The following is a 27,227-nucleotide window of genomic DNA, read 5'->3' on the forward strand; positions in this document are numbered from 1 at the left end:
CTTGAACAATGTTTAATTCCTTTTGTAGTTACTGATCTTCCTAAAACCATAATTAAAATCATGTTTAAGTAGCTTTTTCTTTTTGGAAGCTTTAGTTGGTGCATAAAAACACAAATACTGAAAAAGAGCTCAGTTTATTGTAGATAAAATGATCGCATCCTGGAAATCTCTAGATTTATGCTTGGCTTGCTCCCCTACCTCCAAATCTTTAACTTGTCACTTCCTGAGGGAGGCCTTCTACCCTATTCAGAATTGGGATTCCCCAGCAATCTCAACTTCTCCTTAGTATTTGCCACTTTCTAACCCACTGTATATTTTACTTATTGTCTCCTCCCTCTTCAAATGCAAAACCCCATGGGGGTAGGGGTTTTTGAGCAAATATTTAGTATATTAATAGCCTGCTGTTGCTACATTTTCAGAGCTTATTCACCTGTTTATTCTTCCAAGCAAACTGCGTTATTTTTTAAAATATTTTTTTTTACAAAAGTAATACATGCTTGTTGTTTTTCAAAAAATTCAAACATTACAGAAGTGCCTGGAATCTTCTCTCTGCCCTCCTCCCTGCAATCCCACCATCTCAAAGTAGCCACTGTTAATAGTTTGATGTGCATTTTTTTTTTTACTTTTCTGTGCATGTACATATATATTCTTACTAGAATAATACAAGAATCAGAATACGCATACGTAAGATTCTGCCCCATTTTCACTTAATGTAGTCATCTTTCTATGTCCATACATAGACACCCATTGCACTGGATGCACTCTGATTCATGTACTCAATCTTCTATTAATAGATTGATGTATTTAGGTTTAAATTTATTTTTTCTATTGCAGTCAGTGCATCAGTGACCACCTTTGAACATCTATCATATTACTTGTGATGGCATTTCTTTCCAGAATGGAATTACTAGGTCCAAGGATCTATATATTTCACATTTTTATAGATTACCCAATTGTCCTCCCAAAAGGTTGTACCAATTTATACTCCCCAAAACATCATGAGTTCCTGTTTCCTGCAGCCACACCAACATGGGATATCATCAGTTTTTAATTTTTGTCAGTCTGATACATACATATTTTTTTATTTTCCCATCTTTATTGAGATAATACACTCTTGTTTTAACCGCCTTCGATTTGTCCCACTGGTGAGGGAGGGGTTCCCACCCTTGGGTTATGGGGATGGTCAAACACAGTACCTGACACTGGACAGGGGAGATTGACAGCAGTTTATTGGGCACCTATATCCTCACAGCTCAGCGAAGGAGGACACCACAGGTCACACACAGGACCATCCAGGTGTCGCACTCAGAAATACAGTGTACAACCAGAAGCTGGGCAGGACAGGCTTTGTAGCAGCAAGAGGGTGAGGTGAGCCCATCATTCCTGCAGGGAAAGTGATTGGCTTGTTTGAATGATTCCACAGGCTGACAGAGAACTGAAGCCTGCTACTCAGAGATAAGTCAAAATTGCACCTGGCCGATTTGATAAGGAGGCTTGTTTGGTGAGGGCAATGTTCACTTAGGCCATTTGAGGCACTCCTGATTTTACCACCTGTTGAAGCACAAAATATTGAATCTTAGTTTCAACTCTTCCTGGTTAATTATGAGGGTTCTTTTGGGGTACCGATTTTTGAATGACTTTTTGGCATATATGATAATGATTGTTTTCCATTTAACAAACATGGATCAATATCCTATACAAGAATATTTAATTGTATTTCCTTGAGTTGTAGTTAAGAATTTTTTCCCCATGAATTGATAAGTATTGATTGGTTTGCAGTTTCCTTTTTATGCTATATTAGGAATTAAGGATAATTGTAGCTTTCATAAAATGAAATTGCTTTCTAACTTTTCTGGAGTGTAATGCAGATTTACTGGGTAAGGACTATCTATTTGCTGAAAGTTTGAGAGAATTCTTCCATTTAACCACCTGAGCCCAGAGCCTTTTTTGGACATGTTTCTTAGATAATGTTTTCAACATCTTTCTTATTTTTGTAATTTTATTTCTCAGAAAATGGTCCACTTTATCAAGGTTTTCATATGCATTACAGCAGAGTCAGCGATGGTATTCCCTTGTTTTCCTGTTGTTCTTCTTAAAATGCAAAACTACATTCTCTATGATTTGGAACAGAAACTAAAAAGAGATTAAGGCTGAGATCAAGACACAGGTAGGGTGGAAACTGGCTAAAATCAAAGGAAGATAAAACAAGCAGAATTAAATATCTTACTGGAGAAAAAGAGTTTTCTTTGACCTTGACTCTCAAGAAAATTAAATCTGTGATGTGGAGGAAACATGAGATACTCTCCCAGGACGCAGAGAAAAAGGACAAAGATTTCATTGACAGTGGTGATCCAGTGTGATAATTTTAGGGGAGAAGAAAAAAAACCAAAGCAACCCTGTTCAAGAAATGGACAGGAACATTAGAAGAAAGCTTTCTAAGCTGAAAAGACCACTTCTTTTCTGGAAAATTAATACTTATACTTGCAAAATATTTGACTTTTAAGGATGAAGAAAATCCCAACAAGCACCAGGCAAATTGCTCACCTAACACAGATCAGACCAGCTTTCCTACCTTTTTTTTTTGGGGGGGGGGGAGGGGGTGGGGAGGATATATAATTGACATATTAACGTTATATTAGTTTCAGGTGTACTTGCTACCATCTTGAGACCCAAAGACAATGGGATAAGAACAAGAGAGCCTTGAGGGGTACAGTTTGAGACTCAAGAATTCCATAAACAGTCAAGCCACAACATTACATTAGTGTGTGAAGACAGTAAGTAGAAAGGCATTCTCACCTAGGGCAAAGGCTTAGGAAAAAAACATTCAGTGGTCCTCCCTGAAATCACCTGTAAAATGAGAGATGAGTCTGAATGAGAAATAGAAAAATTAGAGCATAAAAAACCGGCAGGACATTGATAGCAATTAAACAAAGAGTTGGCAAAAGCCTCTTTTCCAAGAGGATTTTGTGGCTTGAAAAAAAAAAAAAAAGACTGGGTCTATCATCCTGGATTAAATGGACAGATATAAGTAGGTGTGAGGGCAAGAGGCCTAGAGATGGAAAGGCACATTCAATTTTTCATTACAAAAAGAGGAATATAAAAATGAATGATTTGTCATTGACTTTAATATTTGTGAAATAAAAACTGTGTTTTTACTTGATGAACTCAAAGGCAACCACTAGGAGACTTTAAAACAGAATTTCTATCTTGCAGAACACTATAGAAGATAAAAGCAAATATGGAAAAATACAGAAAACAAGAAATAGCAAGTACTATATACTATAAAACAGGATGTCTAATGACTAATCAGCTCTAACAGCAAAGATATAACGGGTTACATTCAACTAGACTGGAGGCGTTGCAGTTTTTAGGACAGACCCTTTGTAGCTCCAGGCTTTTACTAATGCTGAACCCTAGGCCTGGCTTGCTTCCCCACCATATTCGCAGTATTCGAGGCTAAGACCTCCAGTACAAGCCGGCTTCCTCCCGGCAGTCCTCCAGGGCCAAATCCCGGCGCAGAACGCAGCACGCGCGTGCGAAGCTGATACTTCGAGTGAGGGACGAAGTCCTGACCTCACTCCCTCTCACCCCCTAATGCGGCGTGGGGTTCGGGCCGGACCTCGTGCCCAGTGCAGGACACCGAGTGAGAAAGCACTCGCACCCTGCACGATTGTAATGTAGATCTTTTTCCTCGTCGCCCTCCTTCCCCCACCCCCACCCCCCCGCGGGCAGTGCGCCTCTGCAAACAGCAAGTTTCAAACGGGCTCCGTTTGCTGCCGGACGTAGTCGCTGCCCCTCGAAGCCTCCCACACGCCGGCCTGCGGGCCGCTTGGATATACCCTCAGCGCCGTCGGATCCACCTGGGACAACTCGCCCTGCCCCCACCTTGCAGACTTGCAGTCTCAAGCCCTCCGCTGGGAGGCCGCGTCCGGAAGAGCAGGAGTGGGAGAGGAATGGGGCTGGGGTCGGCATCTGGGACCCCTTCCCCAAACCCGAGGGTCTCCTCCCAGTCGCCAAAGATGTGGTGGAGGGCGCGGTCCCACCGCATTTGTTACAGATCAGAGCCTGGGGGCCGAGCCCAAGGGGCTTGGGGGGTGGCAGGAGACGAGCAGAGGGGCTCGGGACCGACTTACGCAGCCTTGGAGAAGGCGAGATAGAGGGGTCCCAAGCGCAAACCTGGACGTAGCTACAAAGGGGTTAAGGCATTGCGCCCCGCCCCAGCCTGGGGATTGGCGGCCCCGGGGGGCGTGGCCGGAGGGCGGGCCCGCGTTTGCCGCAGCCGCGGGTGGGCGGGGCCCGGGCGGGGAGCGGGAGGGGCGCGGAGCGGAGCCGGGCCCGCGCCGCGCGCCCCGCCGGGCGGGCTTCGGGCTGCGCCAGCGAGCCGGGCCGGTGGCGCCCGCGCCGAGGACCCCGCGCTGGACCCCGAGGCAGCGAGTAAGTGAGGCCAGCCCACCCCGGCACCCCTCCCGGCTCCGACCTATCGCCGTGCCCGCTGCACCTAGATGCTCGTCCGGCCGGACCCGGAGCTGGGGAGGGGGCGCGTCCCGCTGCTGGGGTCCCAGGGCGGGGGAGGGGAGTGGAGATAAGGCCGATGATGTCATGGATGCTTCACCAGGCCTGGGGGGAGGTGGCGGCCGGAGGGGGTGCGGCCCGGATTATGTCACCTCTTCCCTCTGCGCCCCGCCCCCCGGGGCCACACGCGCTGGTAGGGAGCAAGGGGAGGTGCGAGAGGGATTTCCTGCACCACAGAGACCCTAAGGCACCTCTTCGGGACAGCCTGTGGCCGGGGTCTCCGAGCTGGCGCTGCGGGCCGCGGTCTGCTGGTGAATGGCGAACACCCCCACTTCCCTGCGCGGAAGCTCGTGTGTGCGCGCGTGTGTGTGCTGGGGTGGGGGGGGGGCGCCGTCAGCCCCCTCAGTCCTTAAACACCAGCTTCACCAGAGCCAGGATCTAGGAGATGGTTCCCTTCCCCCGTTTGTGCCAAGGGAAGGTGGGTCTCTCCTCACACATCCCAAAGAAGTTCTGAAGACCTCTGCACCCCAAAACCCTTACAGTGCCCCTAATCCCCTTTCTCCCTCAGTCCTTCTTCCCGGAAGCCCTTCCTGATTTTTCTGTTCGGATTCATTGCCTCTCTGCATTGCTCATAACATGCATTCCAACATGCACTCTCTCTGCATCTCCTCAGGGTCAGGGCCCGGAGACCCCCAAGATTCTGCCATCTGTGCCCCAGGGCACCCACAGGCCAGTCCCAGGGGTAAGCCTCAGAGTGAAATCTCCCTGGAGTAGCCTGAGCCAAGTGCCCCAAGGCCCCTGCTCCCCTGGGATGATCAGGGATGCTGTCCTGGGAGGCAGCATTTGGATTGGTCCTTGAAGGATGCAGGGTGGGCATAGAGATCTGGGAAGAGATTTTGTGTGGAGTGGAGAGGGGCTCGGGTTAGGGGGAATAGGATGGGCAGTAGGAGATGCCTTGGAGGCCCTGCCGCAAGCTCTGCTCTGGTTCTGGGGACTGAGAGAAATGCCAGGCCTTTTACCCATAATACATTTACTTCTTAAGATTCCTGTAAGGTAGGTGTGAAAACCCGAGGTGAAATAACCTGCATGCGTTCATCCCTAATCAGTTCAGCTGGGATTTACACTTGAGCTGATGCCTCCAGAACTCCTTCGACTGTTCTTGGTGCTGCTCTTGGAAGAATTTAGGCAGAGCGGGGACAAGATCAGTTTTGCCCTTTAGAAAGAGTCCTCTGGCAGCTGTGTGTAGGAGGGAGTGCAGGGGGAAAAGGCCAGTAAGGAGCCCCCAGCAAGGGTGCTGGCAAGAGGGGCTACTGAAAGCTTTAGGGGGTAAATGGGTTGGTATAGGAGCCTCTGAGACCACAAGAGAAGGGTGGAGTGTTCTTAGCTTTAGGAAGGACATAGGTAGGGAGGGGTTGAGTGGTCATGGGGTTGGAGGGATCTGCCCATGCAAACCCCAGATATAGTTCATTTGGCCCCTTTGCGACCATCAATACTGTGCATAATGCCCCAGGCACTGAAGGTTGATGGTACAGAGAGGCAGAATTGGGCAACCTGTCATCTCAGGTGCTCGAGCTGATGCCATGAGGCTGCCTATGCAGACCACACTCAGCTACCTGGGCCAGTTCAGGACCCGGACCCATACACGAAGCTCAAACCCTTCCTCTGGGCTCAGTTTCTGCCTGTCAGGGAAACATATGCCCCTCTTTGTCCTGCCAGCTCCCTGCTGGGGTTTTGAGAAAAGAAGCTGCAGCAGTCCAAACTTGGGAGAGGCAAGGGGCAAGGAACATTTGCATGGGGTTGATCATGACAGGTTAGAAATGGCAATTCACTCTTTGGGGAATGAGGCCCCAGGGAGAGCTGCTGTGAGTTGACAATCAAAGATTCCCCAGGTAGAGCAGGAGATGGTCCCAGGAGACAGTCCTGGGAACACCTCATTTCCAACTAGGTCTCTGGGCATTGAGCTTGTCTGGAGACCACACACATTCCAGGGAAATAGTGGGGCAGAGTGGCATACAATCAGCCCCAACCTATGGCAGGTTCTTCTTCCCTGAATCTCAGAGAAGGTAATACTGCATGTTTGTAACGCACCGTACAGCTCATAAAGCACCTTCGCAAACATTATCCTCTGTCACTGTCATGATCAATGTGATCACTTCTGAAGTTTGCTCCTGCCCACATCCAGGCATCTGGTGTAGCCCCCTTGCCTAGATCTCTAATCTCACTATTGGCACCTTCCTTCACCATATCAACATACTCAGGTTTCTACCATGCTTAATTTAAAATTAGAAAAGAGTCTTTGGATCCCAAACCACCTTAAACTACTGTATTCTCTGGCCTTCTCTTTTAGCAGAGAACTCTCCCGTCTTTGCCTCCAGATCCGTCTACTCCTCTAGTCTGGCTTTGCTATTCACCACTTTTCTGAAGCCATTCTCTCATAGACACGAGTGAGGTTTCCACCTGCCAAATCCAGGATACACCTTCCAATCCCAATTTTACCTGGCCTCTTTTTACTACTGGGAGCTGCTCCCACATTCTTGAAGCCCCCCAGCTTGGTTTGCAGGGCCTGTCTTCTTCTGGCCTCCGTCTTGAGTCCACACTGCCTCCCAGACTTCCGGGGCTCTGCTCCCCCTAGCTCGATGCTGGGTTCCACCCACACCACCCTTGAATGCTGACCACCCCAGTCTCTCTTTCCATCCAGTAGGTGAGAGAGATCTTTCTCTGGTCCTTCCCAAAGTACCTGTTTCCCCAAACAGTCTCCCTCTGTTTTGTTAAGGGTGTCACATCCACCCTGATGCCCCAGCTGAGATTCCTCCCTTGCCCCCACCATTGAACCCCATCTCTATGAAGTTTTGCCTTTTCTTCCTCCCAACCCTGCCCAGGCCTTCCCACTGGTTTCAGGCTTCAAGCTACTCAGCCTTCATCCTTCTAGTCCCCAGCTGCTCCCTACACTGGACCCAAGGATGCTGAGAAGGGGGTCATGCTTAGGGTGGGAGGGGGATTTTTGAGTTGAAGGGTAGCTGGGCTGGAGTATGTGGGGAGTGGGGGCAGTGCAGGAACTAGAGTGAGGCATGAGAGGTAAGAAGGCACTCACTCTCAGGGTCCTGCATTTACTGATACTGCACTTAAATTACTCACTAGGTGCATCCCTGGCCTCACCCTAGTCTCAGCCCTGCATGTGGGGACAGACTGGCTCTAGGGAGGGAGGTGGTACAGTACTCTTCTCCACCCCTGGGGGGCAGATGCTGAGAGAATGGAATTTTACAAAGGCAGTGGGGACTGGCTTGGTGGTGAACTTCCCAACCACTTAAAGCTGTAATTCCAGGTGTGGTAGCCAAAAGACTCCTGAAGGGCAAGATTTTTGTCAGGATCCCCTGGTCTGGGGCCTAATAGCAAGCGCACGGCATGAGAATAGGCATCTGGGTAGAAGACAGTCTGAGGGGCACTGAGGTGCCACCTGGACCCCTTCATCTTCGTAGAGAAGGAGGGCTCCTTGCCTGGTTTCTCATGGGAGTAGAGGGTAAAAGCCTGAAGGGTGCCCCTGCCACCTCTGACAAACGTATTTGAGGGTCAACATCCACGGCTGGCACTGCCTGGTGCCTTTGCCTCGCTAGATTATGCGGATCTCTGGGGCAGGTGTTTCCAGGTGTGGATTTGAGACAAAAGAACCAGGAAGCGGGGCCTCCCAGAGCACAGGTAACCCGAGGCCCTGTCGCCCTGCTTGCGCTGCTCCCCCTGCTCTTGTGGGCTGGCCTTGGGGGGTGGGGGGCGCACGCTCACGGAAGGGCTCAGAGGACTTCGCGGTTCAAGGTCCGTAGAGAACGGGGGGAGGGAGTAATCCAGGAAGTCTTCCCGGTGGCAGTGAATTCTTAGTGGGGGATCGGCCGCGCGGAATCCCCTGCGGGCGCAGCTGGGTGCAGAAGCCCCGCCCCTCGCCCCGCCCACCTGTGGGAAACACTGGCCCGGAGGGAGGCAAGGCCCGCGCCCGCAGCTGGCTGCACCTCGTCCTCTGCCCCGGCCTCAGCCAGCGCCCGGGCTTCTGCAGAGGTACTGACCGTGGCAAAGGGGCCCCTCGTGCTGCCGAGTTGGGGAGACCTCGGGAAGATCCCTTCGCCAAGCGCGACTGCCGCGGTCCCCGGCCGTCTGCGGGGGGTGGGGCGTGCCTGAGGTGGCGCCCACAGGCGACCCACGGGCGCGCGGCAGCTGCAGCTCCCGCCTTCCCGCACCGAGACCTCGGTCCTCTCCAGCGCCCGCCGCCTCGGGGCGCCTGACACGCGGCAGCTCCACGAGGTAGGTCCTTCATTCCTCCCATTTCGCAGAGGAGAAAACTGCAGTCCGGGATGGCTCAGTCGGCCCGTCCAAAGTCGCACAGCTGGTTCGGGCCGAGCCCCGACTGCGAGAGTGAGGCACATGGCCCCTGCAGACCGGGCCTCGGAGGGTCCCAGGCTTGAGGACCCGTCGGCCCCCCACCCCCTTGGAAAGGCAAGGAGAGGAGCCTGCGCTGGTAGTGAGCCTCCACTTCTTCCCTTGACTGCAACACCCTAGGTTAGGGGCCTGGGAAGGATCTCCCCCCCCCCCCCCCCCCCCCACCATACACACACAATATTTGGATAGGGGTGGGTTCTCTCCCTCTCTTAATTTCTGAGGGTCCCTGTTGCATTTGGGTATTATTGTCCCCTTCTAGCCTCCTTTCCCCAGCCCATGCGGTTGGGTCGTAAGTGCCCAGACCCAAGGTCAAGAACACCTAAATTCTGAGGGCTGCAGTGAAGAACTAGGGCTCATGGAGGAGGTGGGGTTGAGGCAGGAGCTGAGGAGTGGAATGCAAAGCTGGGAGGGTATGTGCATGGTGCCCTGGGGCCTGGGCTTCATCAGGTGGGCAACAGGCACCCCGTTACCAAGCTGTCCTCTTACCCCGGCCCCACTCCTTCACCCTGGATGTCTGGGAACCCTTGTGCCCATTAGAGGGAAGAGGACACCAGAGGGTGGGGCGCAGGTGGTGCTGGGGCTGATTTGGCTGGGGTGGTGGGAGTGGGGGTGGGACTGACCTATCTTTGCCTTCCCACCTGTGCCCACAGTGCCCCCTTGGCTTAGTCATGGCGAAGCTGGAGACACTGCCTGTGCGTGCTGACCCAGGGCGGGATCCTCTCCTGGCCTTTGCCCCTCGGCCCTCTGAGCTCGGACCCCCAGACCCTCGCCTGGCCATGGGCAGTGTGGGCAGTGGGGTGGCCCATGCCCAGGAGTTTGCCATGAAGAGTGTGGGCACCCGCACAGGGGGTGGGGGCAGCCAGGGCAGTTTCCCCGGCCCCCGCAGCAGTGGTGGTGGGGCGAGCAGGGAGAGGCCAGGCCGCTACCCCTCAGAAGACAAGGCTCTCGCCAACTCCCTCTACCTCAACGGCGAGCTGCGGGGCAGTGACCACACTGATGTCTGCGGCAATGTGGTGGGCAGCAGTGGTGGCAGTAGCAGCAGCGGTGGCAGTGACAAGGCCCCACCACAGTATCGTGAGCCCAGCCATCCGCCTAAGCTCCTGGCCACCTCTGGCAAGCTAGACCAGGTCAGTCCCCAGGGCCCTTTTCTGGGAGATGGGAGGCTGTCCAGAGAGGAGGATCAAGTGGGCCCTGGAGGTGGGGTTGCGGGGGCCAGAGGTTGGGCTAAGAAGCCATGGGGAGGGGTCTTGAGGGCCAAGTCTAGCTGGTGGTCCCAGGGCAGAGACTTGGTTTTCAGGTAGCATGAGGTGGAGACCCAGCTTCAAGGGACTCCAAGGGACTCCAAGGATGGAGATTAATTGGGGGTGGGGCTGAACGTGTCTCAGAGGGAAGAGGCTGGAGCCAGGGCTAAGGCCCCATTCTGATGCCCACTCCCCCTTGCTTGCTTTTACTCAGTGCTCAGAGCCGCTAGTTCGGCCTTCAGCCTTCAAGCCCGTTGTACCCAAGAACTTCCACTCCATGCAGAACTTGTGCCCCCCACAAACCAATGGTACTCCTGAGGGGCGACAGGGTCCTGGTGGTCTCAAGGGCGGACTAGACAAGTCTCGGACCATGACCCCAGCGGGCGGGGGTGGGGGCGGCCTCTCAGACTCCGGCCGGAACTCACTCACAAGCCTGCCCACCTACAGCTCCAGCTATAGCCAGCACCTGGCGCCCCTCAGTGCCTCCACCAGCCACATCAACCGCATCGGCACTGCCAGCTACGGTGGTGGCAGCGGCGGCAGCAGCGGTGGTGGCTCGGGCTACCAGGACCTGGGAACCTCCGACAGTGGGAGGGCCTCCAGCAAGAGTGGGTCGTCCTCCTCCATGGGTCGGCCAGGCCACCTGGGGTCTGGGGAGGGTGGAGGTGGAGGCCTGCCCTTCGCGGCCTGCTCACCACCCTCGCCCAGTGCTCTGATCCAGGAGCTAGAGGAGCGGCTGTGGGAGAAGGAGCAGGAGGTGGCAGCCCTGCGGCGGAGCCTGGAACAGAGCGAGGCCGCGGTGGCCCAGGTGCTGGAGGAGCGGCAGAAGGCGTGGGAGCGCGAGCTGGCTGAGCTGCGGCAGGGCTGCAGTGGGAAGCTGCAGCAGGTGGCCCGCCGCGCCCAGCGCGCCCAGCAGGGCCTACAGCTGCAGGTGCTGCGACTGCAGCAGGACAAGAAGCAGCTGCAGGAGGAGGCAGCCCGGCTGATGCGGCAGCGGGAAGAGCTTGAGGACAAGGTGGCCGCCTGCCAGAAGGAGCAGGCTGACTTCCTGCCCCGGATGGAGGAAACTAAGTGGGAGGTGCGGGCAGGGGGCTTGGGCTTTCCCCCTCTGAGTCTCCTTCCTTCTGTCCCTCCAGAGAAACCCAGAGCTGTGGCCCACTGTCACAGGGGAGTGAAGGGGAGGGAGACAAAAACGATTAGGAATGTCTGTGGGCACCAGAGCGGGCCCAGGGCTGTGTGAGCTGAGCCAGGTGTGTCCTGAGTCCGAGGAGGGCCCGGTGTGTCCTTCCTGAATGTCCCATGAGCTGACGCTGTGTCTGGGCATGCTGTGTGCCTCTGGGGCTGGATGTGGTGGCTGTGGTGCCAGCCAACAGGGCTCTGCCTTGACCCTGGCCCTCCTCGCCTCTGCCCCTGCGCAGGTGTGCCAGAAGGCAGGGGAGATCTCCCTCCTGAAGCAGCAGCTGAAGGACTCGCAGGCCGACGTGTCCCAGAAGCTGAGCGAGATCGTGGGGCTGCGCTCGCAGCTGCGGGAGGGCCGGGCCTCGCTGCGGGAGAAGGAGGAGCAGCTGCTCAGCCTGAGGGACTCCTTCGGCAGCAAACAGGCCAGCCTGGAGCTGGGTGAGGCCGAGCTGCCCGCGGCCTGCCTCAAACCTGCGCTGACCCCCGTGGACCCGGCGGAGCCCCAGGATGCCCTGGCCACGTGCGAGAGCGACGAGGCCAAGATGCGCCGGCAGGCCGGGGTGGCCGCCGCCGCCTCGTTGGTTTCCTTGGACGGGGAGGCGGAAGCTGGCGGGGAGAGCGGGACGCGGGCCCTGCGGCGGGAGGTGGGGAGGCTGCAGGCCGAGCTGGCGGCCGAGCGGCGAGCCCGGGAGCGCCAGGGAGCCAGCTTCGCGGAGGAGCGCCGCGTGTGGCTGGAGGAGAAGGAGAAGGTCATCGAGTACCAGAAGCAGCTGCAGCTGAGTTACGTGGAGATGTACCAGCGCAACCAGCAGCTGGAGCGGCGGCTGCGGGAGCGCGGGGCTGCGGGGGGTGCCAGCACACCCACCCCGCAACACGGCGAGGAGAAGAAAGCCTGGACGCCCTCCCGCCTCGAGCGCATTGAGTCCACAGAAATCTGACCCCCCCCCCCCCACCAACATGGGCATGTGGCCTTTTGACAAATGCCCTGTCAAAGGCCAGAGTCCACAGTGTCTCCTCCCCACCTTCTCTCTTCCCCATGTCCCCCATGTCCCCAGACCAAAGAGGTTCTCAAAGCAGCTGTGACCAGACCCCTCCCCTCCCCCCACTGGGGGCCCTCCGGGCCCTATGGCTGGGCAACGCACTCGGACCCTCCTCCCAAGGAGGGGATAGAGGGAGGCAGAGTGAGTGGGGGTTGAGGGGCCCAGGCAGCAGGGGAGTCCATGCTCCCCTTATTAGTGCTGCTTTGTTAGAGATGGAGATAGCAGGCCTGAAGTGCCATGAGGTGCCCCCGTCCCTTGGTAGGTCTGGGCTCCTACTGTTGGCCACCCCGGTGTCCAGTGATGCTCTCTGTGGTCACCTCCTAGGCCATGTAGCCTGAGAGGGCCTGCATGGGATCTGCTGAAGCTGACAGACCTTGGGCTCCTGGCCTCTCTCCTTCCTGCTCTATTACCCCTCCCTGGGCAGATTGGCAGGACAAGTGGGAGCAGATGGCCTGTCTGTGGTTGAGAGGGCTACTTGCCCAGCCCCTCCCCCGCCAAGGTCTCTTGGGCTTAGGCCTCAGAGCCTGGCCTGGTCCTGAGTGTATGTCTGTATGTGCGTATCAGGCCGGAGGGGAGGCTGGGGTGGAGGTTCAGTGCCCGGGGAAGATCTGCCCTCCTGTACTTGGGAAGGTTCGCCTGGAGGCTTTTTAGCCCTACCCCACCCTTCTGGCCAGGATCCCACAGGGTGATAGCCCCATCTGCTTGGCTCACCCCACACCCAGGGCCACTGTCCGGCTCTAACTACAGCTAGTAAGTGCTACCTGCCTCTCAGGCACTCCCCTCACCCAGTTTCTGAGGTCATATGAGTGTCTGTGATGTCTTCCTGTGTCTTCTCCCATTCGATTCCCCCAGCCTCCCTCTGCTTTCACGCTCAGAACATCATTGTCCTAGGCCGCCTCTTCCCCCAAACCTCACCTTTTCTTCCAGTAGAAAATTCTGCTTGATCTTTGGTGCACTGCCCACTTCCAAGCTCCAATGGGCCCAAGCCTGAGCCAGAGGCCTTTGTTTTGGGGGGCGAGGGGGATGGTTGTGATTGCCCTTGAAGGACAAAGCTGACCTGAGAGGAATACTGACCCCTGAGTTCCCAGGACCCTGGGTTTGCCCAGAGTAGGCCTGCATGGCCATCAGTGGGGGCTGGGACAGCAATGTCACTTCCCTCTCGGTATCCTCTCAGAGTCTATCTCCGCAAGACAGGAAGGGAAAGGCAAATTTCTAATTCACCAGCAATAAAAATTAGAGGAGGCTTGGCCCTCAACCCTTGTATTTCTCTCTTTTCACTCTCTTCCTCCCACCCCCAAGACTGGGTTTGGAGGGCAGGGTGGAGAGAGCTGGCAACTACTGTGAGCAAGTTCCCCAACCCCTGACCAGCCTCCTCCCATGACTGGTGACTGTTTAATGAGCTGTGCGTCCCCCACAAAAACAAGAGTGCCCCTCTGTGTGGCCTCTGTCCCTCTGCACAGCCCCTTCCCGGTGACCCTCACCAGATCTCTGAACTGGTTGGGGGAGCCATCCTGGTAATCACTGCCCATTCCACTCACCCCTCACTACACCTGCCCCAGAACCTGGGCCTAGGCCAGAGGGGCAGGGGGAAGAGAAGGCATTAGTAGGAAAAAAATAGAAAAAAAAAAAAAAAAAATGAACAGACTCAGCTTTGGGACTTCCAACCACAAAAGAAATTATATATAAATATATATAAATATATATCTCTACCATATGTGATGGAAAGACTTCGTTTTCTTTTCCCAAAGAAATAAAATGGAGAAAGCCTCTTGAGTGGCATTCTTTGGCCTGCTTGTGTCTTTGCAGGTTTGGGAGGTGAAGCTGGGTTAGGGGGGTGTGGAGGGCAAAGCTGGGGTAAATGGATTTCCCAGAGGAGGCATAAGTCCGGAGGTGCTCACTGGGCCATGCCAGAAGGTTGGCCCAAAGCCCAAGCTCCTCCATGTTGCCCAGGAGGAGTCATGGTTCCAAGTTTCTGCCCGTGGCTTTCTCTTCGGCTAGGATTGTCACCCTGAAGCGTTTCTAGGTGGGTCCAACTCAGCATCTGGACACCAGGCTGCTGCTTGGAAGGTAGGTGATGCAGGACAGCTAGATGTAGTATCCTGAGCCATGTTACAGCGACTGGCCAAAGTTTGAGGTCAGAATACAAAAACACGAAGGCTGAGAACGGACTTGTAATTAGTGGTGAGGCCCCAAAGACAGAATGGACCCAAGAGTGCTGCGAGCATGGAGCTGTCCTTTGCGGGTAAGTGCTGTCCTTTATAATTGCTTCTGTCATCTTTACGGAGCACCCCCCCCCCCCACCCAGTCAAGAATGCATCCTGCTGCAAGTAACAACTTGATTTACAAGAATTTAAAGGCTGGTTTATTTTTCCTTACCTGACAATTCTGGTCACAAGCATCCTGTCATAAGTATTGTTTCAAGGACATAAGACTTAATGTTCCTACTCTCCCATCCATAGTATGTAGTTCTCTCCATGCCACAAAGTGGCTGCCACAGCTCCACGAAGGGATTGAGGCCGTACTACTTTATCATGAAGATAAAAGTTTCCCAGAATCCTGCCGGTAAATTTCCCTTTAAATGTTGATGGGCAGAACTGAGCGGCATCCTCTTCTCACTTCAAGGGAGGCTGGGAAACTGAGTATTTGGCAAAGAAGAACAGGACCGCCATGGCTGCTTTGGAGCAATCTGGTTCATACCCTGGGGATGGGCCCTCTGCTCTCTCTGGGTTCTTCTGGCAAAGAGAGTCCTAATCAGCAAGAAGGAATATATGCTCTGGTCTGGCCCTAGTGAGAAAACCAGGCAAACAGTGCCCTCCGCAGAGCTCCAGAGTTGGGTTGCCAGGCTTGCCCCTCCTTGCAGTGAAGTGTCCTCGCTGCATTGGTTTTTGTCTCCCGGACAAGATGGTACCTTGGAGGGAAAGTCAGTTCTCAAGTCTCCTTCACAGCACTTAGGATAGGTGGACTAGCAACCAGGGCACTGACAAGGTATGACAAACCCAACCAGCAGTGCTCAAGTTTTCCCCAGAACGGCAGTGTTGGGTCAGGCCCTCTCGGAGGGTCTCTTCCTTGCTTAGGTGCTGATAGCAGCTCAGGTGTGAACCCCTCTACTTAGGGAGGTGAAGGATGACCCTGGCTTCATCTACTATATAGCACTGGCCTCCTCCAGCTCTGGCCCCTCATATCCATTTCTCCTAACAGGCTCGGCTTTTCATCACTAACTCTTCTCCTGAGAGCACTTCACAGATGCCTCTATTATTGATGATTACCCTCACCATACAGATGAGAAACTAGGCTTAGTCAGTTAATGTGATTTCTCTAAGGCTATAAAACCCTGGGTGGCGGGGCGCCCGGGTAGCTCCGATAGTTAAGCATCCCACTTCGGCTCAGGTCATGACCTCTAGATTTGTGCTCTGTGCTGACAGCTCAGAGCCTGGAGCCTGCTTCGGATTCTGTGTCTCCCCGTCTCTCGGCCCCTCCCCTGCTCATGCTCTGTCTCTCTCTGTCTCTCAAAAATAAATAAATGTTAAAAAAAAATTTTTTTTTTTTTAACCGTGAGTGGCGGTCTGGGATTCGAACCTGTATCTACGCTATTTAGCGACTTCCAGAGAGGTTCATCCACGGCGCTGTTTCGCCTCCGCGGGTCCTAGACTCCCCCGGCCTCTCGGCAACGTCCTACAATGGAAAACGTCCTTGGAAAACGCTGACAGAGCCTTTTGAGCCTCGGCCGCACCCGTCACCAGCGCAGCAGGCGGAAGTAGCGGGCAGTTGGCCGGAAGTGGAGCTGTGAGGTCCGGGTGTTGCTGGTGGAGTGGCGGTGGCGCGGAAGCTCGCGGGATCCAGGGTCTGGTGTTGCGGCGCCCGTGTTCACCAGGCTCAGGTGAGTGGCGGCGGCCGCGGATGAGGACTCGGCGGCCGCTCCCTGTCCACCTGGGCCTTGGCCGCCTCTCCCGTCCTGGGCGGCGCAGGGCCGGGCGCTTCCGGGCCCGGGCTGCGGACTCCTCTCGCAGGCCTGCCGTTTAGGCAGAATGTCGGCGACCCCGCCACCCCAGAGTTCTGTGACCTTGGACAATCGGTTCGTCTGAATCTTGACTTTTCCTCTGTGAGACGGAGATGATCACTGCCTGCCTCACAGGGCTGTTGTGGGAATCCAGTGAGGTGTTTTGCGGCACTTCGTTACCACACTTAACACGTGCACGCGACCCACTCAGGGATCTGGAGATGGGGTCTGTAGGTCTGGGGTAAGGTTCGAGATCACGCATTCCTGACCAGCTTCCAGGTGAGGCTGATGCCGCTGGTCCGCAGGCCCCTACGGTATTTTGCTTAGTACCCGGGTCAACTTGAGCCTTCAGTAAATATCAATACAGTGTATATCCTGTCCCCGTTTTTAACAGACGGTTTCTAGTTGCACATACCTAAGGTCGTTATTGATGTCTTCCTCCCTTTTCTCTCCAGAGGTAAGAAAAATAATTGCCCTTTCTCTTTCCGTACAAATCATGACACAGCTCTTCTGTCCTGACTCGGGGAGCTTTGGGCCCTCTTTAAACCAGTTAAACTCTTCCACTTCCTCAGGTCATGCTTCATTGCCTACTCACTGTAAACCCTTGGACAGTGAGTGCTTCTTCCTATGGAGCTGGCAGCCAAGTGCTTTAGCACCAACGTGTCTGGTGTTCTGTGCTCTAGTCATTTGTTGCAGCTGGAATGTGAATTCCTATTTTCCGCACTTGGCTCACACTTGGTGAGTAGTAAGAAAGCCGCTTTTCCAGAACTAGATTGTACAACTCACTGCTCTGAATGGCCTCAGGCAAGCTCTGGCTTGATTTCACTACTGCCTGGGAGACCAAAATGAAATATGGAGACTCAGCGTTGCATAATGCAACAGAGAAGGTGAGGCCTTTGGGAGTTGTGCAGGTCTAGTTTATTTGACGGTATGGTTTTCTTCCCCATCTGTTGCTTTAGCAAACCTTTAGCAGTTCCATTCACATGGGCTGAGAGGACCTGAGTGTCTGCTCTCTGTTGCTATACCCAGAGATTTTCTTTTCTTTTTTCTTTCTTTCTTTCTTTCTACCCAGAGATTTTCTTTTCTTCCCCTTCCTTCCTTCCTTCCTTCCCTCCCTCCCTCCCTCCCTCCCTCCCTCCCTCCCTCCGAGGGAGAGAGAGAGAATCTCAAGCAGGCTCCATGCTCAATGCAGAGTCCAACACATGGGGCTCAATCTCACCACTGTGAGATCATGACCTGAGCTGACACCAGGAGTCAAACATTTTACCAACTGAACCACCACCCAGGTGCCCCACGTACCCAGAGATTTTCTAAAGACAGAGTGTGTGGAATCCTTTAAGAGTAGCGGCTCTAACAGTCATCTGTGGGGCCTTGTCAGACTGTATCTACTCAGGCCCTTCTTGCCATTCTGATAGAGGAATAGCAGAGTCTTAGAAGGGGAGGAAGGTCTATATAAACTAAAAAAAAAGTTTCACAGATAATTGTGGTGTGCTGTTTTCTCTGATAAGAGTGGAAACCAGAATGAAGTGAAGGAGATGGGCTGTTAGAATTGAATTTGGTTTGGCTTAACTCTGGGTGATACTTACGTTGACCTAAACACCTTAGCACTGGTGTTTGACCTTTGTCGTGGCAGTAGTAGTAGATCCCTGTCTTGTAGGCTCTGCTCCAGTGTGGAAACTGAAGCACAGAAGAGTCTAGCCCAGTTAGCATTTGCATTAACAGCTAAGGGTCCTTAGGTCAGTCACTAAGCCCTCACCAGGAGCATTAAACTTGGTAGACTCTTAACACCTAGAGGAAGTTAGTTTTCTGGTTTTTTTTTTAATTCTCAGGGTTGCTCAACAAATTATTTGCTAAGACAAGATTAGAGTTTGAAGTATTCATTTATTTGTGGCAATTTTACCAGGACATAGGAGGGTTAAACCTTTCTAGCAAAAGGACGGAAATCAGAATTAAGAGAGGAGATCTAGTAACTGGTGAATTAAATATGCTGAGAGTGTTATATACTTAATCTACAGTTAGCATGGCTGTCTTCCACCGTCTGGCTCCCTTCCTCTAACTTCTGGACTGTAGTTTAAAATGAAGCTATTCGGCCTTGCTCAGACCTCTGTACCTGGAAGGTGGAAAGGTAAGATTCCTCACTCCTGTGAAATTACATCATTTAGGGTGGTTGGACAGTGCCAGGGGTCTCTGAGGCTCCATTCTGGTTTGTTAGGACCCCTAAAGAGAGATGGGGAAGAGGATGTACATGTGGCACTTAAACTAGGAAAGGAGCTTTGTGCTGATGTCACATGTCTTTGAACCTCTAGAGAACGTGTCAGGCATTATTGATTGGGCATCTGTCTCATACCATTCCCTTTCCAGCTTTTTTCGGGATTCTCTGGGAGTCCTTAAGTAAGGAAGAGCTAACTCTCTCAGCTGTGCTTTCTCTATGTAGGCAACACATCCAGACAGCCTCTCCTTCGCAGTGCCTTTTCTCCTCACTGTTTTGCTTTATTGGTTCTGTATCTTCCATGTGTTTCTTTCCCTTTCTTCCCCACAGCACTCAAGACCAGACTTGCAAAGTGATTATATTTCAGGCATATATTTGTAGATATGGTGTCTATACAGTTACACTAAAACTTGCAAGGTGAAAAAGTAAGTAGCTACTGTTTGCCATTTGCAGTTGGCTCTTCATGTCTCTACGATCCTTTATTTTGTCATCATTTCTGTTACTGGGCATTCATAAAGAAATTCAAGGGGCGCCTGGGTGGCTCAGTCAGTTAAGCTACGGACTCTTGATTTCAGCTCAGGTCATGATCTCACGGTTCGTGGGTTCGAGCCCTGCATCAGGTTGTGCGCTGACCGTATGGAGCCTACTTGGGATTCTCTCTCTTTCTGACCCTCCCGGCTCGCTTGCTCTCTCTCAAAAATAAACAAACGCTTAAAAAGAAAACAGTAGTTCTATAGACAGTAGGAATTACTTGGGCTAGAAAAACTTTTCAACGTTTTCCTTGAAACTTCACATTACTTTCTTTGAATACTGATTGTCTTCTTGAAGAATACCTTAATTTCCTGTTAGTGCATGCATTTTGCAGATTTAATTTTTGTCAAAGTTGTACATGATTTACACAGTCACATAGTTTGATGGACTTATAACACTAAATATTCCCTTTCTCCATTTTTTTTTTTATGGTGATCTGTGATCAGTGATTATGTCATGCTGAAAGCTCAGATGATGCTTAGCAATTTTTAGCAATAAAGTATTTTATAATTAAGATAGGTGTGTTTTTTAGATATAATGCTATTGCACACTTGACAGACTGCAGTATGGTGTAAACATAACTTCTCTGTGCACTGGAAAACCAGAAAATTCCTTTGACTCACTTTACTGTGACACTCACTTTATTTCAGTAGTCTAGAACTGAATAGCACTATCTCAAGGTAACACCTGTGTTAGAGGTGAGAGGGGCTTTTGAGTTCACCCAGTTCAAACGCACCAGCTCCCTGGCATCTGGAAACCCTGTAGATTGGTCAGGATCCTCCCCACTTCTTTGTCTGGAATTTGACTCTTCTTGGCTAGAGTACACACCAGCAATGTGGGTTTGGAATCAGACGATCTTTGATGTCAAACCCCACTCCATCCCTTAGCTGTGTAACCGTCAGCAGGTTCCTTAACCTTGTGAAGTCTCCTTTTCCTCATCTACAACATGGAGACGACAAAACCTACGTTACAGAGAGGTTGTAAAGATTGGAACTATAGGCAGGTAAAAAACCTCATAGTAGGCTCGGCACGGAGGAGGCCCTAAGATAATTGTGGCTGTTGTTTTTTCCATCTTGGGACTTAACCTGTATTTTAGCATTTCAAAAAGAACCACATTAATTCAAAATGCAGACTCTCTATCACCGAAACAGAAACATTAATGTTCAAGGAAATGGTTCTTTTTTCATTTGAGGAGCATGCACAGTAATTTTATTCATTAAATACACTTAGGTAGTATTAATTGAAGTAGTTTAAATTATTTAATGTACTTTTATTTATTTATTTATTTTTAAAAGTTTATTTAGGGGCGCCTGGGTGGCTCAGTCGGTTGGGCGTCTGACTTCGGCTCAGGTCATGATCTCACAGTTCGTGGGCTCGAGCCCCGCATCAGGCTCTGTGCTGATAGCCTGGACTGCTTCAGATTCTGTGTCTCCTTCTCTCTCTGTCCCTCCCCTACTCACGCTTTGTCTCACTCTGTTTTTCAAAAGTAAATAAATGTAAAAAAAACAAAAAACCAAAAAAAACCCACGTTTATTTATTTTTGAGAGAGAGTGCGTGTTTGCAGGGGGAGGCAGAGAGACAGGGAGACCAGAGAATCCCAAGCAGGCTCCATGCTGTCAGTGCAGAGCCGCATGTGGGGCTTGAACTCATGAACCATGACATCATGACCTGAGCCAAAATCGAGAGTCAAGGGGTGCCTGGGTGGCTCAGTCGGTTAAGCATCCGACTTCGGCTCAGGTCATGATCTCACAGTTCGTGGGTTTGAGCCCCGCGTCGGGCTCTGTGCTGACAGCTCAGAGCCTGGAGTCTGTTTCAGATTCTGTGTCTCCCTCTCTCTCTGCCCCTCCCCTGTTCACTCTGTCTCAAGAATAAACAAAAAAAAATTAAAAAAAAACAAACAAAATCGAGAGTCAGATGCTTACCCTACTGAACTACCAAGGTGTCCCTAATGTGTTTTAAAATTATATTGTTTGGGATGCCTGGGTCACTCAGTCGGGGAAGCATCCGACTTCAGCTCAGGTCATGATCTCACAGTTTGTGGGTTAAACCCCATATCGGCTCTGTGCTGACAGCTCAAAGCCTAGAGCCTGCTTTGGATTCTGTGTCTCCCCCTCTGTCTGTCCCTCCCCCGCTCATGCTCTGTCTCCCTGTCTGTGTGTGTGTCTCTCTCTCTCTCTCTCTCTCTCTCTCAAAAATAAACATTAAAAAAACTTTTTTTTAATAAAAAATAATATTATATTATTTATCGGGATGCCTGGGAGGCTCAGTCGGTTGACTCTTGATTTCAGCTCAGGTCATGATCCCAGGGTTGTGGGATGGGGCCCCGTAACAGGCTCTGTGCTGAATTTGGAATTCTGCTTGGAATTCTCTTTCTCCTTCTGCACCTCCCCTCTCTCCCCCTTCTAGGGCGTGTGCGCACTCACTCTCTCAAATAAAAATGAAATAAAAAAAAATTATATTATTTATAAAGGTATTTGTTAAATTCATATACTCTTCTGTATTAACAGTTTCAATGCCAATAAAGAAGGAAAAGTTAATTTATATCAAAGATATAATGGAAAGTCTCCCCACAAAGAAGTTATATAGTTCCTTTCCTTTCATATAAGTGTATTTTAGGTGATGGCACTCATTTGTGTTCTGTTTGTTCCACTGAGTATTTGTATGTGTGTTTTCTCGTGTTGATGCTTGCCACACACTTATCCTGTAAGCCAGCCCCCTCCTTCTGGATGGACACTTATATTGTTTTCAGTTTTTTGCTTTTTTTTTCTTAAACATTTTATTTTTAAGTAATCTACACGTAATGTGGGGCTTGAACTTACAACCCCAAGATTCAAATTGCACACTCTGCCGACTCAGCCAGCCAGGCACCCCGATTTTTTGCTTTAGAGTAGCACAGTTATTTTGTTAAAAAAAAAAGTTTTCCTCCCCCCCACCCCCCCACCCCCCCCCCCAGTTATTTCTTCCGAACTAGTTCCCAAGGTGTGATGAAGGTCTACAGATTTGAACAGTTGGTTGAGCATCCGACTTTTGATTTTGGCTCAGGTCATGATCCCAGGGTTGTGGGATTGAGCCCTGTATCAGGCTCTGCTTGGAGCGTAGCACCTCCTTGAGATTCTCTGTCTCTCTCTCTCCCTCTCCCCCTCTCCCTCTCTTAAAAAAACAAAAAACAGAGGGGTAGATTTGGGCTCCTGGACCATAGTTTGCTGACACCTGGTCTGTAACATCTGGACCCATAGATTGAAACTTGGTAGACGGAATGGTCCACAAGGTCATAGTAAAGATGTAAGCGTACAAAGATTTCATGTGAAAGAATTCTTCTCTGGTTCACAAAGAAAGTAGAGCGTACGTTCTTACCATCCAGAGAAGCCTGTGTAGCTCACAAAGCCACTGGCCTGCCCTTTGGTCACCTGGTTCTCATGCTATGGGCTCTGGAAGGAAGGAGAGGTTGACAGGGGAGTTGGGCAGGTATTTCAGAAAGTCACCCTTGCGCCCTCAGAACCCACAGGGGATTCTGTGCAGCAACAAGCCTGTCAAGTCCACATCTTGGCAGCTCAGGGCTCACTGGGTTTTGCTTGTCAGGCGTTGGCATTTATCAAGTGGGAGGAAAGCTAAAAGCCTTTAGAGAAAGCAAGAGTATAGCAGAGTCTGTTTCGTAGGCTCTCCTGGTTTCTACCATGGGGGAAAGTGGGACCTGCACTGCTAGAGGCAAGATTTCAGCACCTGACTCCCTGGCAGCATTGCTAATCAGCTGCCTCCAGAGGAAAGCTGTGCTGCTCCCCTTCCACGTCAGCGGGGCAGGCGTGTGAGTTGGTGTTTCCTGAACCATGAGCCCAGCTTTGAGATGCTTTTTGCTTCCCACCCATGAATTGACAGCAGAGCTTCAGGCTGCTGCCTTCTGCCACCAAAATGAGTTTTTGAGTATATGTCCTAAATGCGTGCCTCTCTGCGATAGTGGTTCAAAGTCTGTGATAAGTCGCCTGGACAGGAGAATAGGCATCTTCTGGCAGGTGCAGGAGCAGCATCAGAAAACAGTTGAGTAAGGTGTGGGAAATGAGCATTAGAAAACAATTCTGTAGTCAGAAGTTTTATGCTTAGGAACAAGGAGGGTTATTGTGGGTATAATGAATTAAACTTTACATCAGGTCCCGCTTTTTACTTTTGCTGTTAGCGCAGCAGCTTTAACCAACTTTCTTATTCTCCCAAGTGGGCCCTTTATGCATTGATATCAAGGAGAAGCAGTTTGTAGCCTTGATGTATGCTGTCTTGTCATTTGGGCATTCACTAGCATTGAACTCACTTGAGTGGACAGCAATGTAGTTTAATCCATTTCTTATAATGTGTAAATTTTGGTATTGTGATAGGTGGAAGCCACTTATTCTTCATCTACCCTTTTTTCAGTATCTGGCACCACCAATTCTGGCCCAGTCATTTGTGACCCATGGCTCTTGCGATATGCCGAAGATTTCCAGGTAGTTTCTGTGGAACGCCTCCCTGTCCAGCTCTAATCAAGCACCATGTAAACAAGAAATTGCCTGGACAAACCTGTAAGGACTGTGTTCTGACTGCCAAAACGATCAGTACTGACACCAGAACAACAGCCACTCTCAAGTTGTTAAAACCTTTAGGATATCGAGCGTTTTGCAGTCCTTTTGCCTACAGCACAGCCCAAAGTGTGACATATTGGAATGTGGGAAGCTACACACAGCCGAGGGGACAGGAGCCTCCAGAACACAGCGGCTTCTGCCATCCTGCCAAAAAAGTTGAGAACATTCATAGCATTTCCTCCTCTCAGAGGATCCTGACGACCAGCAGTACCTTCCCAGGTTTGGAATTCAGCAGGACTTCTGCCTCTAAGGCCAGCACGTTGAAGCCGGGCTCACACAGGGCTGCGGGAGTTGAAGACAATATAGAAATTTTTGATTCCTTTGAAGACCCCCGAGGTTTCCTACAGCTAAGACCAGAGTACCAGCTTCACAGCTATAACAGATCTGAGACTTGCCAGCCCCTGTCTGTTTCGGAAGGTGAATTAATTTTGCACAAAGTCACAGTTCATCAAGATAATCTCCAGCCTCAAGTCATTGCTGATTATTTCTGTAAGCTGAGCTCTTTGCCTGCAGAGCAGCATCCTGTTTTGCTGTCCAGCACCAGCTTTGCTTTGCTCTGCCAGCTGAGTGTGAAAAACGTACAGTTCTTTGATGTCCCGGAGTTGATCAGTATTTTGAAGGCCTTTGTCAGTTTGGGAATCCCTCACTCCCATTCAGTGCTAGGTGTGTATGAAATCAGATTTTGCAGTAAGGTGTGGGAGATGAGTCTGGATCAACTTCTCTTGGTGGCTGATCTCTGGCGAAACTTGGGTCGCAGAGTACCTCGGTTTTTAAAAATCTTTTTTAGTTATCTTAATCTGCACTGGAAAGACCTATCCTTGTCCCAGCTGATTCACTTAATTTATATTATAGGTGAAAGTCGTCAGGCACCCCAAGACCTAATGCAAAAACTGGAATCATTGATTCTCAAGTACATAGATTTGATCAACTTAGAGGAGGTTGGTACAATCTGTTTGGGGTTCTTTAAATCAAGTAGTAATCTCTCTGAATACGTCATGCGGAGAATTGGAGACTTGGCTTGTGCTGACATGCAGCATCTGAGCAGTTATGCCTTAGTGAATATTCTTAAGATGTTCCGTTTCACTCACGTGGATCACGGAAATTTCATGAAGCAATTTGGCCAGATTGCTCCTCAGCGAATCCCTTTTCTAGGAGTTCAGGGTGTCATGCACCTGACTCTTGCTTGCTCAGCCTTACGCATCCTGGATGAAGGGATAATGAACGCTGTGGCTGCTTCTTTGCCTCCAAGGGTGGCATATTGCCGAAGTAAAGATGTTGCCAAGATTCTGTGGTCATTTGGAACTCTGAATTATAAGCCACCCAATACAGAAGAGTTTTATTCTAGCCTGATAAATGAGATTCACAGAAAGATGCCTGAGTTCAGTCGATATCCAGAACACCTGCTCACCTGCCTGCTGGGCCTGGCATTCTCTGAGTACTTTCCATTAGAGCTCATCAATTTTGCTTTGAGTCCAGGGTTCGTCAAGTTAGCTCAGGAGAGAAGTAAGTTTGAACTCACTAAGGAGCTATATACTCTTGATGGTACCGTTGGCATCGAGTGTCAAGATTACAGAGGTAATCGTCTTAGTGCTCACCTTCAGCAAGAGGGGTCGGAAATGCTGTGGAATTTAGCAAGGAAGGATATGTGCTCAAAGCCTGAATTCCTGGAAGCTCTCTTTTTACTAGAGAACATGTTGGGTGGGCCCCAGTACATCAAACACCATATGATTTTGCCTCATACCCGATCTTCTGACTTAGAGGTCCAGCTTGATGTTAACATGAAGCCATTACCCTTTAACAAAGAAGCCATACCAATTAAGGATGAAGCCAAATTAAGGCTTAAGCATGTGGGAGTCAGCATTACAGATGATTTGATGAATCAGCTACTAAAAGGGAAATCAAGAGAATGTTTCCAGGGAGAGATTGCATCAGAGACTGAACAGCGGGAAAGGGAATTAGAGAACGCACCTATACCTTTGGGGACCTCCCTTTGCAATGTGGCAGACAGATTGGGGGCTATGGAGATGGCTGGCCCTTGTCCCCCAGCTTGCACGCAGGCCCCACAAGTGAAGCTGGCTATTCAGTTGACAAATAAAAACCAATACTGCTATGGTTCCAGGGATCTGCTTGGACTGCACAATATGAAGAGGCGGCAGCTGAATCGGCTTGGGTACCGTGTAGTAGAGGTATCCCACTGGGAATGGCTCCCACTGTTGAAACGAACTCGCTTAGAAAAGCTGATGTTCCTCCATGAGAAAGTGTTCACCTCTGCTCTCTGAAGGGCTTTCAGGGACATTGTTACTCATAAAGGCTATCGAGGTATACTATGCAAGGTGTTGGGAAACAGTTACAAAAGCCAGCATGTAGGTTTGGTAATAAAATCATCTGTTGAAGAGACTTAGTTGTGCTCTTGTCAATGGCAGAGTGACGTTTGTGTGTTACATGAATTAATTGTAACCTGGCCCCATTGTACAAGTTGTTGCTAATTTGTGCAGGTAACTAATAAACATCGTAAATTCCCTATTTTCAAGTAAGTCCTGTCTTATTTTTCTTCCTCTGTTTACTGGCCTTATCTCATGATTATTTTGCATTTGTAAGATAAAAGGGTAGTCAGACATTGTCAAAGCTAATTTTTAAAAAATGGTTTTCATATACTTTATTTTAAAATAAGAATCTTTTGGGGTGCCTGGGTAGCTCAGTCGGTTAAGCATTCGACTTCGACTCAGGTCGTGATCTCACAGTTCATGAGTTTAAAGCTCCATGTTGGGCTCTGCGCTGACAGCTCAGAGCTTGGAGCCTGTTTCAGATTCTGTGTCTCCTCTCTCTGCCCCTCCCTTGCTTGTGTTCTCTCTCAAAAGTAAAAAGTAAATAAATAAACATTTAAAAAAATAAGGATCTTTTACAGCTTAATTTACATTTCAAGATTCCCCCCCCCCCCCCAACCAACCATGTTCTCTTCACACCCTTTAAAATTAAAGTCTCATTCTCCTTTAGATTTGGTTGGTTGTCCTTAGTTGCTGGTTCTTCCTGTTTTAAACAGCCAGGATTAATGTCATTATCTTAGCTTAATTAATGTCATTCTCTTAGCCCCCCTTCTTCTGCATTTCTACTTCTCTTGAATAAGTTCTCCCTCTCCCCACCCTTCCTCTGGGATATTGTCTCTCTAAAATTGGACTTAGAAGAGTAGAATTAAATGACTGCCTGTTGGGCCATTGATTCCCAAATCTGATGACCGGGCAGAACGTTGTTCATGACAAGTAACTCAGACAAGAAGGAAATGCATTGCCTCCCATGAGGTGGGCTTCAGGTTTGGTTGCATTAGAGTTGCAAGCATAAAGAGATTGTATACATAGACTCTGTATATTTGTATGCAACTTAATACAAGTAACCTTTGTAAACATTTGGGATCTGTGAGAATTTTAAAAAGGATCCCTGCCCCCATTATTTAGGCCTCCTCTCAAAGCCCGCTTCCCTGCCTGTGCTAAAACAGTA

General features: G+C 50.6%; 3 protein-coding genes and 1 long non-coding RNA gene across 19 annotated transcripts in view; 3 read left to right on the forward strand and 1 right to left on the reverse strand.

The window, feature by feature from the left end:
- Positions 1-1,440: 1,440 nt before the first annotated feature.
- Positions 1,441-4,211, reverse strand: LOC132665992 (uncharacterized). Of its 2 annotated transcripts, none has more exons than XR_009604401.3 (3): positions 4,134-4,211; positions 2,797-2,847; positions 1,441-1,551 (listed from the first exon to the last, which is right to left on the reverse strand). It is a non-coding gene; the product is annotated as an uncharacterized LOC132665992 (long non-coding RNA). The 2 variants fall into 2 exon arrangements; XR_009604402.3 differs by having other exon boundaries at positions 3,886-4,158.
- Positions 4,212-4,304: 93 nt separating this feature from the next.
- On the forward strand, positions 4,305-21,315 carry LZTS3 (leucine zipper tumor suppressor family member 3). Of its 10 annotated transcripts, XM_078444207.2 has the most exons (10): positions 4,310-4,434; positions 5,186-5,254; positions 8,124-8,205; positions 8,829-8,991; positions 9,585-10,061; positions 10,390-11,253; positions 11,594-16,271; positions 16,964-17,129; positions 18,407-18,516; positions 18,931-21,315. In XM_078444207.2, the coding sequence occupies exons 4-7, from the start codon at positions 8,920-8,922 to the stop codon at positions 12,290-12,292; spliced, it is 2,112 nt and encodes a 703-aa protein (XP_078300333.1). In that variant the 5' UTR covers positions 4,310-4,434; positions 5,186-5,254; positions 8,124-8,205; positions 8,829-8,919; the 3' UTR covers positions 12,293-16,271; positions 16,964-17,129; positions 18,407-18,516; positions 18,931-21,315. The 10 variants fall into 10 exon arrangements, with proteins under 10 accessions (XP_078300334.1, XP_078300330.1, XP_078300333.1 ...); XM_078444213.2 differs by lacking the exon at positions 8,124-8,205; XM_078444206.2 differs by lacking the exon at positions 5,186-5,254.
- On the forward strand, positions 16,159-26,258 carry FASTKD5 (FAST kinase domains 5). Of its 4 annotated transcripts, none has more exons than XM_060613673.2 (2): positions 16,159-16,271; positions 23,530-26,258. In XM_060613673.2, exon 2 carries the CDS (start codon positions 23,570-23,572, stop codon positions 26,012-26,014), a length of 2,445 nt encoding a protein of 814 aa, XP_060469656.1. In that variant the 5' UTR covers positions 16,159-16,271; positions 23,530-23,569; the 3' UTR covers positions 26,015-26,258. The 4 variants fall into 4 exon arrangements, with proteins under 4 accessions (XP_060469656.1, XP_060469690.1, XP_060469679.1 ...); XM_060613707.3 differs by lacking the exon at positions 16,159-16,271 and adding an exon at positions 16,279-16,670; XM_060613696.2 differs by lacking the exon at positions 16,159-16,271 and adding an exon at positions 17,027-17,129.
- The window catches only part of UBOX5 (U-box domain containing 5), a 37,793-nt gene continuing 26,724 nt past the window's right edge, over positions 16,159-27,227 (forward strand). For 2 of the 3 annotated variants that reach the window (XM_060613728.3, XM_060613742.3), the window contains exon 1: positions 16,159-16,271. The gene's annotated coding sequence lies outside the window, so the exon portion shown is untranslated. Of the gene's footprint in view, positions 16,272-18,409; positions 18,517-27,227 lie in introns of those variants that run through there. The other variant, XM_060613735.3, reaches the window with a different exon arrangement.

Source organism: Panthera onca, chromosome A3 (genome assembly GCF_046562875.1).
Source record: "Panthera onca isolate mPanOnc1 chromosome A3, mPanOnc1 haplotype 2, whole genome shotgun sequence".
Taxonomy (NCBI): Eukaryota; Metazoa; Chordata; class Mammalia; order Carnivora; family Felidae; genus Panthera; species Panthera onca.